This window comes from Giraffa tippelskirchi, chromosome 9 (assembly GCF_054371585.1).
Source record: "Giraffa tippelskirchi isolate mGirTip1 chromosome 9, T2T-mGirTip1v1.2.pri, whole genome shotgun sequence".
In the NCBI taxonomy this organism is placed as follows: Eukaryota; Metazoa; Chordata; class Mammalia; order Artiodactyla; family Giraffidae; genus Giraffa; species Giraffa tippelskirchi.
In genome coordinates, this window is record NC_137283.1 from 57,139,502 (window position 1) to 57,152,802 (window position 13,301).

The window sequence follows — 13,301 nt, forward strand, 5'->3', positions numbered from 1 at the left end:
GTTAAACCACAGCAAACCCAAAGGCCACTCAGGCTCACCTCCTGCAGGCTGCTCACGGCCCCACCTCTGCAGGGACAGCGCTCTCCCCAGTCGGGGTCCGTCCCCCCACTGTGATTAGACACATGGACGGCGCACACCAGGGGCCAGTGCTGAGGGGCTGGATGGGAGGAGGCCTGCGGACGGTGCTGGGGGCTCCTGCTCGAGAGAAACCGCCGTGAGGGCGACCAGCTGCAGGGCCTCCCCTGTGCCCAGGCCTGGAGGAAAAGACGGAGCGAAGACAGACAGTCTTTGTTCTTGGTACATTTTATTGGCATCACGTTCGTCTCTTTACAGAAGAACTTGGCCCACACCCTGGGACGCAGGCCCTTGGAGGGGAGCTCTGTGAAGCAGGCTACAGTGCGGGGGCGAGGGGGGTGGCCCCACCAGGAAGTGGGGGCTGGGGGGGCTACACTGGGGCGGCGGGGTGGGGTGGGGGGAGGGTGTGCTCACCGAGGATGCCACACCCCGAGAGGAGCGCCTTCTAGAACAAAGGTACCGTCGCTAGGACAGTCTGGGAGGGCCTCCTCTCCCTCTTGGACGTGGATGCTAATCTAACGGGAGTTTTAAAGTGTGGAACAAGAAAGAAAAAAAGGGAAAATGAGAGTTTTAATTTGCGAAACAGCTGTTTCTCCATTGCACACACCAAGGTATTATGCAAATCACCTCTTGGAAAATTTAGATACAGAAGGGAACTGGACAGTTTCCCCCTGGAGAGATGCAAAGCTTTTTGGCTCTGAAGTCTTTGATAAAAGGCGTACATGATTCTCGTGTTTACTGTACAGAATACTGCATCCTGCTGGACTTCTCAACTCTTGAGATGCTGAACACGCTGCAATCCAGACCAGGTTCAGCCCTCTGTCTCTACGCCTGCATCACAGGACTTAAACACATAACCCAAGAATTTCTTACACTGATTTATACATTTTAATTGGTTGCATATATTAACATGTACTATAAGATTCTTTTCTACGAAGCATTACATAATAAATGGATACTGTAAAAAGATCTGATTAGTTAAAAGTAACAAGCATTAACAGATACATACAAAACTCAGCCTGATCAGACTGGGTGTGAGCCTGTGATGGAGCGCAGGGCACCAGCCTTCCCACGTGGTGGCCTTCACAGGAAGAGAGGGGGTAAAAAGACCACAAGACGGTTAAAAAAATCAGAACTAATTAGACACAGATTAACTGTAAACAGTTCTCTCTCCAGTGGACAAAAGGAAGAAGCTTCCAACGCAGACTCCACCCCAAGCGGGTGTGTACCGCCGGCCCTGCTGCTGCCGTGGAGCCCGCGGGCGGGCGGGCGGTGGGGTCTGTCGGGCGTGTGCGGGGGTCAGCGGTGTGCTGGGCTCTCTGGGCAGCCGGCTGAGAGATGACTGTCTGTGTGGAGAGGAGGGGCTCGTGGAAGAAGGCCTACGTGTGTTCTCGGTCGTGAAGGACGCTGTGCTCTGCTCTCTCCGCCTCTTCAGCAGCTGCAGCTCTCGCCCGAGGGCTTGGGGCCGAGGTTCTTGTCCAGTTTGATGGGCTCGGGGAACTCGTTGTACAACTCCACTTCCGTTTCCTGGGCGGGGAGAGAGGCGGTGAGCCTGGGCCCAGGGTGGGTGCGCGCCCCGCGGGTGGGGGGGCCGGGAGGGCAGGACGGGTGATGGGGGACAGGCTGACGCCCTCCGTCCGCACGCGCCCGCTCTGGGAGCTTCTGCCAGTGCCTGACGCAGACAGGGTCCGGAGCCCCGGCCCTCAAACACCCCGCGAGCTCCCCCTGTGCGCCTCTCTCTGGACGCAGGTCTGTCCGCCGTCTCTTCAGGCCTTCAGGAGAGCCCGCCCGGGACAATTCCCTCACTGTGGGGCCCACAGGACAGGGACTGGGGTCACTTCACGGGGACTCGGGCTGAATTAACGTGTTTCCAGTGAGGGGCAGCTTCCTACTTCCCAGGAAAGAAAAATCACCTGTCCCTTAGACACAGAGCACCCAAGGGTAGAGGTCCTGTAGGGAAACCACTCTGTTCAAAGTGCTGTTCCAGCAACCACGCGCAGAACTATCTGTATCTTAAGGAGGCCTCTCTCCCTGAGGGATGAGCATGGGCGCCGTGCTGCCTGGCCCACTCACAGGTCAGCGCCATCGGGACCTTCCCGGCCCCCGGAGGCGAGCTGCCTCTGTCAGCAGCGGCCTGTCCCACCCGCTGCTCCCAGCCCTGACCAGCACTCATCTGCTTTCTGTCGTAACAGAGGCCTCAGCGGAGATCGGATTTGCTGGCCCCTCAATTATGGACTTGTGGCCCCAAAACTGATAGAAAATAAAAGTGTGTTCCTTGAGCCGCCCAGTCTGTGGAGTCCAAAACCTGGGAAGGTTTTATTTCTTTATTTCTTGGGGGGGAGGACGAAAGAGGAAAAAGTTGTACCTGGAGTAAAAGTCTTAGTTTAAATGGATAATGAACCATACACAGCCAAGAATAAAGACACAACTAGTGCGGGCAGAGGCAGTGAGGTCAGGACGGTCCACGCGGGGAGCACGCCGACTGCAGACGGACCCCGATGCAGGTGAGAACCGGCTCCAACAGAGGGCAATGCACACTCCACCAGCAAGTGCTTTACTGTGGCCCAAGGCGCTGAGAAAAAGGCACACCTACATAACTCTCACCCCACCTCTGCGGATGGCCGAGTCCCGGGCGAGGACTGCGAGGACCCCCTCTGGAGAGCGTGGGCGGTGCTCTGGGGGAGCCACCGCGGTGGCCGGAACCGAGGGTCACCACTGTCCCCAGGGACAGCCAGGGGCCACCTTGCCAGTCAGACAGTCTTACTCCCGCGACTCCAGCTCGTAGGAATACAAGCGCTGTAACAGGGCTCTAGGGGCAAGAGTGTTCAGGGAGAAAAGAGCTGCCCAGCAGCTGTGGCGTCAGAAGAGCCTTCACCTGGCACATGCCAACAAGATGCCACTGGTATTTTTTTGGGGGGGCGGATACAGCTGAATAAACAACACAGAGAAAATGCAGGGAAACCTTATCCAAGGAATACAATTCCTAGAGCCTTTTGGGTTAACTTTATGAGGATCACTTAGGACAATTCCCAACAGAAGGAGCGCGCCGAGCAGGGCGGCCCCACACACGGGGGCCTCAGGGCCCCTGTGCAGCTGACTCACAGACAGCGGGGCGGGGCAGCTCTCAAAGGCCCCGCCACCGTCTCTGGCTGCACAGAGAGCCCACGGGAGAGAGGATGCAGGATGAGGTGGCCAGGCCGGGCTCCGTCCCCGGAGGAGCCGATGGCTGCAGACACCCACCTGCTTGAGTGCGTTTCGGGCGATCGTCTGGAAGGCCTGCTCCACGTTGATGGCCTCCTTGGCGCTGGTCTCGAAGTAGGGAATGTTGTTTTTGCTGTAGCACCAGGCCTGTGCCCGCTTGGTGGCCACCTGAAGGAAAGGCAGGGCGCAGGTGCCAGGAAGAGCAGGAATTCCACTGGAACGACCCCAGGACCCCCGTCCCTGGCCACCACCCACCAGCCCCGCGCCAGCTAACCACAGGAGGGCTAGATTTTACCACTCTCAGCTCCCGACCCTGAGCTGCACTTGGAAGCAGCTTGTGAAGGGAGGAGGATGCCAGCCCAGGAGGAAGTGCCCGCCTCTCCTGGAGCCGCAGGGCCCCCACCCAGGACAGGCCTGGTCTGCAGGCCTCCTGTGACTGCTCAGGGCACCCGCCTGGGCCCCGGACCTGAACACACACGCAGGCCCCAGAGCCCCCAACCCAGCCACGTCCTGTTCCCCGACTCCTCCCCACCTGAGCCTGTTTTGAGATGAGAGAAGGACTCATTCACTTAGGAAAGAGCTGACTGGTCAAAAATAAACTCAGCTATACTTAAGAGAACTTTGTCTACGTTCCCCAGAGAGATGCTACTGGAAAGGAAGCCAGAGCAATTTTACTCAAAGCCCAACGCACCTCCCGCACACGCAGGATCTGGGGAGGCCCCCGCAGCGCCAGGACGACCTGGGGACAAGCGAACCCTCCTCTGGGTCAGAGGCAGAGGCGCTAACAGGCCCACGCCACGGCCGTGGGGTGGTGTGGGGGTCTCAACTGGCCTCCTGGGCCCCAGTCCCCAAGGGCAGCTGGCCCGGGCAGGTCCTCTGGGGCCCCGCGGCCCTGACGCACTGTCGTCTGCCCGGGGTGTCCTCAGCTCAACAGCGTGTGAGCCAGACCAAGTGCAAGTCTGCCCCGCGGCCAGGAGACCGACATCCCACAGGGCCTAGAGGTCAATCCCGGACCGGAGCCGGGAGGGCTGGCAGGGGGCAGCTCCACAGGGCGCTCTGACCCCTGCACACCCTCCCCGCTCTGCTCCCGGGGAGCCGGGCCCCACCCAAGGGCGGCCAGATGCCCCCTTGTTAGTTGTACCCTTCCCTTGCATGGGACACACACAGACAGAAAGATGGGGTGATCCTTGGGGCAGGTGGTTCTTTGCCAGTCAAACCTGAACACCAGCACTGCCCCCGGGACCTCGCCCCCCACTTAAAGGCGGCCCCCACCAAGGACCCCGCCGTCGCCAGCACGCACCTGTCTGTTTTCGAGGTCAATCTTGTTTCCCAGCACGACGAAGGGGAAGTTCTCGGGGTCCCGGGGACTGGCCTGGATGAGAAACTCATCTCTCCAGCTGTCAAGGGTCTTGAAGGTGTTGGGGGCGGTCACGTCGAACACCAGGACGCAGCAGTCCGCGCCTCTATAGAAGGCCACGCCCAGGGACTGGAACCGCTCCTGTCCGGCCGTGTCCCAGATCTGCCCAAGACAAACCGTCACTCCTGGGGGCGCGGCCCAGGACGGGGGGCATGGGGACGCCAGGGCCACCCCGAGACGAGCACCTCAAGACGGACAACAGCTGAGTGCACGCGCCCGAAGCCCAGAGATGCTCGAAACATGTGGGTCCTGATCCAGGTGGTGGTCACACGAGGAGGTATGTACGGAGAAGCTGCACCCCAAACCTAAGAGTTCCGTACTTGGGGACTTCCCACGGGTGATCATTTGTTCAGCGTACGTTTACTTTTATTTATCTGGCCACACCGTGAGGCTTGCAGGATTTTAGTTCCCCAGCCAGAGACTGAACCTGGGCCCACAGCAGTGAAAAGCACAAATCCTAACTAGTACGCCATCACAGAACTACCAAACTGAACATTTGTTTACATTTACATATTTTACTGTATATAACGTTTACCTTAAAAAAAAAACCAAACATTTTTATCATATCTCAAGAGACAAAGAAAACAAAAGTACTGTGTGAGGAGGGGAAGGAAAGGGAGAGAGAAATGAAGGGAAAGGCAGTGAGGACTCAGCGCGGAGGCAGGTGCTGACCACGGGCACCACGGTTCTCAGCCCTCAGAGCTTCCCATCATGCACTGCCACGCCGGGCTGGGATGCAGGATGCACCTCCTTGACACTCCAGACCCCAGCAGGGCCCCGGCCCCGGGGCAGAAGGCACGCGGTTACCTCTAGCTGACAGCAGTGGCCACCTGCTGGACCCTCTGTCTGTCTGTCTGTCTGTAGGAAAGCACTTAGCTTCAGAACAGCACGAGAATCTGAACCATCCTCACAACCCAAGTAAAAACTATATCCACAGCACTGGCTGGGACTCAAGGGCCTGAGTTTTAGGTCGACGTGGAGTGTGGACTGAGACACCCGTTTCATCTAATGAACCAGACTCCGCAAGAGGAGGCCCAAACTCCATGCAGCCGGCCTGGCCTCCTGAGACCCACAGCACTCACGGAACACGCCAACCTGCCGTGGCCACACGGACGGCTTCCGGGTCAGGGAGGAAGGCCTCCTGCACAAAACCAGACCAGATGTCCGCCTAGAGGGAGCGAGCCCACACAAGGACACAGGGGCACAGGGCCCTGTTAGGGGACTCCCATTTCTGTCATGCCCCCAAGCTGCAATCTCATCGCGGACCTCGCCCTCCTGCCTGGAGTGCACCTCTGAGGCTCTCTGCACCAGAGTCAAGGGAGGTGCGCCCTCCTCCTCGCAGCTGGGCACCAGGGGGACAGAGCAGCCCGCCCAGAAAACAAGCCACAGCCGCCGGACCCGCTGCAGCCTCGTGCAGCCTCGCCGCTGTGCTTCCAGGTGGTTCTTGTTCCTGTCACTGCTTTCAAGTTTATCTTGAAAAGATTTTTCTTTCAATATGGTTTTTCTAGTCTTTTTTTTTTTTTTATCTCTCTTGGAATGTGGGCTTCCCTGAATCCATGGACTGGTACCACGTCTGCTGTGGAAACTTCCTAGCAAACACTCCTCTTTGATCTACCTGCTCTTCTGAGACGATGAAAAGTCTGAGCTGCTCACCAAGCCCTGCTTCTACCTTTCCCCTTTTCCATCACTCTCCTTCCTTTCAGCCTTCGTCTGCTGTATCCCATCTGCTGAACACGCTCTAATTTCTAATTTTGGGTTACCGTGTTTCATTTTCAGCAAACCTACTGACCCATGCCACCTGCTTAGCTTCTTCTCCACAGATACACGAGGTGGCTCGATTTCAATACAAAAACCACTCTGAACTGCCAGGGAGGTTTCCACTGGTCCTTGCTGTGTTGCCTTCTCTGAATCATCTTTGTTTGGCACGCTGCTGAAGGCCCATAAAAACAGGAGAGGATTCCTCAAGACCTGAAATGAGGATGCCTCTGTCCGGAGACGGTGTTTTCATTCACTTCCCGTCTTTGAAGCTGGCTGAAGAAGCCTGAGCGCCATCCTTCTGTTCCAATCCGAGGACCATTTTCTTTAGCGCTCTTTCCAGACTCTGCTCGGTGCTCGCACTGACTTCAGGAAACTAAGATCTAAGCTTTTGGGGCTTCATCAGACTGGCCCCGAGCCGGGAGGGGCTGAGCCTCGTTCTGCGGCCCCCGTGGCCAGGAGAACCACCGCTGTCCATCTGCTCCTGCTCCAGGACGCGGGGGTCTTCAGGCAGCATCTGAGCCCAGGACCTGGATGCAGCCCTCGGCCGCAAAGCTGAGAACTCACCTGTCCACCTGCCGTCCCCGCACCCGTACCTGTCTTCTCTCCCTAAGTGCTCTGAGGATTCTGGTTTCTGGCACTCCAGTTTTCTTTGCGGTAATTTGCTCAGCTTAACCTTCAAGTTTTTCCTCCACTGTGTTTAACCTGAGGTTTACCTGTTCCGTTTGTCTCAGTTTCCTAAGCTCCCACATCCCCGTCTCTCAGTGACCCTCTTTGTCACGGTCTCCATCCCTTGTTAAGAAACCTCCCCTCTCTGTGAGCTCTTTCTGTGGCATAGTACTTCCTCAAGGCTCATCTTCTGTCTAGAAGTTGTACATCTCTCAACAGGGTGGTCTTATCTTTCTCTTCGCCAGGAGTGACAGAGGGTTATGTCAAATCCTGCAGACAAAGCTCTCTGTGCTCCGCAGAGTAGAAACGTGTACAGCGAGACGGGGTGTCCCCAACCAGAGGTAGGGCAGCAGAGCCCCCGCCTGCACCCTACATGCCAGCATTACCCCTTCCGGGGGCTGAGGTCTGGGGTCCCGTTTCCACAACTTTCCAAGGCTCCAGAAACCCTGCGTGTCTGTGAGTCCAAGGGGGTCTCAGTTCCAGAGCCCACCCTGTGCAGGCCACCTCTCATCCCAATGACGGACAGGACGCCAGTCCCGCTGTAAATCCACAAACCACCGCGGCAGGAGCCCGAGCTTCTCACCAGCTTCCGGTTCTCTCTCTTGTTATCTAGAAATCTTTTCTCTCCAGCTTGGCTTATCCGAGCTTCAGTTCCACACACAGACTGAAAGGTTACTGACTCCAATGCCGTGTCTGTTTCTGCTGCACCACCTGTGCTTTTGTCTTTTTTTGTTACAAAAGGACCGCCACACTCCCAGTGGTTACAATCCTGCCACCTGGTCCTCACCCCACACCCCACCACCTGTTTATCGTACACCTGGAGGTCTGCACCCCCGAACCCCAGGGCCGGTCCTGCCCACCCCCCGCACGCCGCTGTGTCTGGCGCAGTGGGGTGGGAGCCACGTCAGCCCCGGCTGGAGGAGCGCGGAGCGTGTGCCCCCGGGAGCACGTCACACAGCTCGGGGTGAACACGGGTGGAAGCTCCCGCCGTGGCCCGCACCGCCCAGATGACTCAGCGAGCCGGGTGTCGGCCAGGACCACACGGCGTGGTCTTCCCAGGACAGCATTCAGGGCAGAGAACAACACACAACTGCAGAGGTAGGGCTTCTGGACACAACACCTGGGCTGGAAGCAGGTGCTCAGGATGCCAGAAGCTGGGACGGAAGGGCCCGGCCAGCAGAGCCCCGAGCGAGCATGTGAGACTGGTGGGGTCTAGTTCCTCCCCGGGGGTCAAACCCAGGCCTCTGTAGTGAACATGAGGAGTCAGAACCACCGGACCACCAGGGAAGGCCCAGAACGTGAAGCCTCTTAAGGAGCCAAGTGAAGGAATCGTGTTTATCCCACACGTTGAAAGGAAAGCCCCTGAAATCAGATTAAGCTGCTACATGAAGAAGCCAGACTGGCTGAACAGAAACGCAACTTAAAGGGCCACGGAGAGCACAGCTTAGAAGCTGGGGAAATCACTATAATGGCTGCCGTAAGAACCTAGGAGAGACTCAAGGATTTTTCAGCCTAAAGCACTAGGCAAGGGTGCTGAGAAACACAACTTAGACATTTTGGAGACACAAGACAGGAACCTGTAAGCTGCCAATTTTATAGCAAAAAACTAAACCAAAACGACAAAACCCAGGGAGTCCACTTAAACTTGAACTTTGGGAAAAAAAGGAAAACTGCTGGTGTGTCTCACAGTATTGAGGACACACTTGGTGTCTTATGCTGTACCTGGCAGTCCCACTGTAAGTGAATTACTCGTGAACAGAACCGTGAGATCTGAACAGAGGGAGGGCAGCGCCGAGGCAGAGGCAGGCGCTTAGCCTGGACAGCCGGGCTGGGCCGGCGCAGGGGAGGCGTGCTTACCTGCATGGTCACTAGCCTGTCATCCACCATCACCTCCTTCGTCAGGAAGTCTGCCCCTATTGTGGCTTTGTACTGGTTACTGAACTTCTTGTTCACATACTGGTTCATGAGTGAGGTCTTCCCGACTCTGAAATTGGAGAAAAACCACAAGTGTAAGCCAGGCAGGACGGCACGAACACCGACTCTGACGCGTGCAGTCTGGAAGGACCTGTCTTGCAGAACAAGGGCCTGCCCCTCCCAACAGGGGGAGCCTCCAGTTCTCCCAGTGACGATGTGCGCTCACAGGGACGGACACGGGTTACAGGTGGGGGTCAGGTCTGGAGAAGCTGCTGGCAGAACCTAGTGTTACCATCTGTCTCCTTCCAGAAGGAGGCCGACAAACGCGCTCCTTCTAAACAAAGCTCCAGCAGTGAGACCCCTCCACTTGTCCTGAAGTGTCTCTGCCGTCTTGGGCCTCTCCATTTAGTGCTGGTCATTCAGTCCAAGAGAGTAATGGCCAGAGGAAGCCACTGGCTCCCAGCAGACATTCACAGCAGCCAGCCCATCTGCTGCTGCTGGTTTAGTCGCTAAGTTGTGTCTGACTCTTGCGACCCCATGGACTATAGCCCGCCAGGCTCCTCTGTCCATGGGATTTTCCTGGCAAGAATACTGGAGTGGGTTGCCATTTCCTTCTCCAGCGGATCTTCCCGACCCAGGAACCAAACCGGGGTCTCCTGAATTGCAGGCAGATTCTTTACCGACTGAGCTATGAGGAAAGCCTAAACCAAGTTTAAAATTTGAAGCAGAAAAAGCACCAGTATTTCACCAGATGGGAGTCCACCGAAGCAGGCTCCCCAGAGGTGTCTCAGCAGGAGAGCAGGGTGACGCTTCCGGTAACGAGGCAGGACAGGCCGGGAACACCTTCCTTGCCACAAAGGAATACACTCGCTTCACCCGCAGAGGACCTGGGAGGACTGACAGCCCAGGGCAGTGTTCCCCGCCCGGCCACCTGCACCGGAACCTCCAGGGGAAGACGACAGGAAATCTGTCGTCAGGCAATCTGTCGTCAGGCAAGCCTGGGTAACGGGCCGAAAAGCAGCACTTTCAATCCTGACAGTGGACCAGAGGGATCGGAGAGCGAGCGAGAGCGGAGACGGACAGAGTGTGTGGATTTACGGATGCCGGCCAGCGCGGGCCCGCGGCTCGGGGCAGACGCTCACTTTTAAAACCAGGTGATTCAGGAAGCTAGCCAGGGTAGGAAAATCACTGCCTTTTAAAAAGAACTTTGGAATAGGATGCACACTTGCATTTATTATGATTTAAAAGAGTATGTAGCCTCCAGTCTAAGTTTTCAAGGGTCACTTCAGATGCCAAGTCTGAAAACCTCACCTGCGGCCCCCCAAATCTTCCCAGTGATCACAGAACTAGTCAGTTACTTGGTCAGTGGAGACCCAGGCCCAGCAGGAGGCGGGTGCAGGCACGCCTCACTTGAAGGCGCTCTGCAGAAACTGCCTTCCGCTTGCGTTTTCTTTTTTGCAGACTGCACGTCTGTGGCAGCCCTGTGTCAAGCCAGTCAGTTGGCACCACTTTTCCAATGACGTCTGCTCCCTTCATGTCTGTGTCACATTTTGATAATTCTCGCAGTAGTTGTAACTCTTCCATCATTACTTTGTTATCTGTGATCAGTGATCTTTGATGTTACTATTGCAAAAATACGACGACTCACCAAAGGGTCAGCGGATGGTTAGCATCTTCTGGCAGTAAATTATTTTTAAATTACGGTATGCACAATGCTCCCTAGACATACCGTTACTGCACATGTAAATGATGACAGTATAGTGCAAACATGACTTTTCTATGCCCTGGGAAACCAGAAAGTTCACATGGCTCACTTTACTGCAATACTGACGCCACGGAGGTGGTCTGTAACAACTGCAGTGTCTCAGGGCTCTGCCTGTGCCGCAGTGTGCCCCAAACCTCCAGCGTGGGCATGCTGCCCATGGCAACAAATCTACATAAAAACTCTCCTCCCTCCTCTCACCAGCTAGGGAAAAGGAACTGCATGAAATTATCATAAGTGAGTTCAAACAGCCACTGTTTTCTCCAAACTGGGGACCAAGGGCCCCACAGCCAGTGTCAGGCAGGCTCTGCTGTGCCCCCACGGCACGGAGACCAGGCACCACAGAGACCAGTGCGAGAGCTCCCAGCAGGGTGTCAGCTCAAGTGCAGGAGGGACGCTTACCCAGAGTCTCCCAGGATGATCACCTTCAACAGCACTTTCTTCCTCGAGGTCATCCTTCAAGCTGGAAGAAGGAGAAGGCACGTGAGCAGGATGGAACTGTCGAGGGAAGCCCCTCCCTGCCGCCTGGCTCCCCGCTGCCGCCCAGGGCCTGGACAGAGCGCAGGCTCAGCACTGGAGCCGGACCAGGAGCACGCCAGGGCCACCCTGCACCCGGAGGAGCCTGCAGGAGCGAGCGCGCTGCCGGGACACTGGGGCAGCATGGGTGAGCGTGAGTGCTGCTCACCAGGCCTCCTCGGGGGCGAGCCCTTTGTCTACCGTGAAGCAGCCTGCCTCTCCCCACCGCTGTCTACCCTAGACGCTGCCTGTCTTCAGAACACGGACCCTCCACGCAGCTGAAGACCGCTGACAACCTCACAGCTGGGCCTCGGCACCTGTGGTCCTACCTCTGCACTTCAGCCACACGGGGCTGTGCAGTCTGTATTCTTCCAAAAAACCCTCACAGGCATCTCTGGTGGTCCAGGGGTGAGGAATCCGCTGGCCAATGCAGGGGGCACAGTTTCCAGCCCTGGCCCAGGAAAATCCCACGTGTGGCAGAGCAACTGGGCCCGGGAGCCAGAACCCGGGAACCCCAACCACCGCGTCCCTGCGCCCAGAGCCGAGCTCCGCCCTGGGGAAGGGTCTGCGGGGCAACGAGGGCCGGCATAGCCAGAAACCCTCCTGCAAGCAGATGCGCATGGCCAAGGGCCTCGCTGTGCAGGGGCACCTGGATTTGACATTTTAATGTGCTATTATATTCATCTCTCTTCTCCTTTTCCTAATGATTTCCGTCTAGACCGTTTTATTCTCCACTATCTCCAGTGCCAAGTAGAGAGTTACCAAATATTGGCAGAAATAGCATTTGACTTTGCAGCTTGAGACCATCTTTCCCCAGAAAGCCCTTCAGGAAGTCTTCCGGAGCCTGGACAAGACAGCGTGGAAGAGGCCTCATCGGTGTTCAACCCCCCGCCACAGCCTGACCCCGGACCAATTTCCTTATGGGGACAGGCCTCATGGTCCCCAGGAGTGCCTCAGAGACCTTTGGGGAAGAGCGGCGTCCAGGAGGGCAGGAGTCCCGACCCCGGACTGGTGTCAGGGCCGCACGCGAGGACCGCGAGGAGCACCCCTTGGCGCTGATCCCCACGAGAGGGCTGGGGGCTGCTGCCACCTCCAGAGGCAGGAGCGCCCTCTGAAATGATCCCACGCCTTCTGGGGACCCAGAGCCCTGGCCCCTTTCTCAGCAGACACCAAAGGCTGGGTGGCGTCCCCCTCCCCGTCAGGGGAGCGGGGACCTCGGGGCTTACACAGGACCGAGGGGGAGGGCGTGGCCTCAAGAGAGCCTGGTGTCCTTCCAGTCTGGGCAGACAGGCCGCTCCAGACGGGGCCTGAGAAAAGCTGCCTTTGCTTTCTTCTCCGTCTATCTGCCTGGCTTCCTGAAGGCTGAGGCTGACGGCACTGCCTGTCACAGAGGCGTGACTCAAGAAGGGAACTCCTGGCCCCACACTCCCCAGTGCTGTGACCTGGGACGCGCCCGTCAACCTCTCTGCTGGGAGAACAGTTCTCAGGTCCGAGGAAGGATGGCAGGCCTGGAAGAGAAAAACGCTCAGGACAGTGAAGAGAGCCCAGGAAGCGGTCACTGAATGCCGGTGCTACGGTTTCAATGTGCACCAAGGGCAGAGACGAGTGAACGACCGAGTCCAGAAGGCAGGGAGAGAAGCGGCACCTCACAGAGCCCGTCAACCACGCGCCTCGTTTCCAGATGCCGGCTGTCAGCTGTGCTCTTCCAGCTGGCGGTCACGGGGTGGGGGGGTGGGGGGGGACGGGGACAGAAAGTGCTAGAGCGGCCAGCACCCCCAGGGCAGGATCAGAGCGAGGGAGGCCTGTGCTCCTCCCTGTGCCCCTGAAAGGGCGGTTCTCCGCAGCTTCGCTCAGTGTGGGGATGGGAGGCAAACCAGAGGCAGTGAGCAGGAGCCACAGCCGAGCCCGGGGCAGGCAGTCTCAACCCCCCAGTTCCTGTCTACACAGCGCCCTCCCGCGCCAGTCAGGGGTGGGACTAGACGGGTCACGCCA

At 57.5% G+C, this 13,301-nt stretch overlaps 1 protein-coding gene across 7 annotated transcripts in view; it reads right to left on the bottom strand.

The window, feature by feature from the left end:
* Positions 1-287: 287 nt before the first annotated feature.
* RAB7A (RAB7A, member RAS oncogene family) overlaps positions 288-13,301 on the bottom strand; it is a 44,739-nt gene continuing 31,725 nt past the window's right edge. For 3 of the 7 annotated variants that reach the window (XM_081526566.1, XM_081526565.1, XM_081526567.1), the window contains 6 exons: positions 12,752-12,817; positions 11,196-11,256; positions 8,975-9,101; positions 4,577-4,795; positions 3,316-3,444; positions 288-1,602 (listed from right to left, as the gene is read on the bottom strand). In XM_081526566.1, coding sequence (XP_081382692.1) covers positions 1,507-1,602; positions 3,316-3,444; positions 4,577-4,795; positions 8,975-9,101; positions 11,196-11,248 — 624 coding nt within the window. In that variant the 5' untranslated portion in view covers positions 11,249-11,256; positions 12,752-12,817 and the 3' untranslated portion in view covers positions 288-1,506. Of the gene's footprint in view, positions 1,603-3,315; positions 3,445-4,576; positions 4,796-8,974; positions 9,102-11,195; positions 11,257-12,535; positions 12,818-13,301 lie in introns of all 7 variants that reach the window. The other 4 variants (XM_081526562.1, XM_081526564.1, XM_081526561.1 and 1 more) reach the window with 2 other exon arrangements.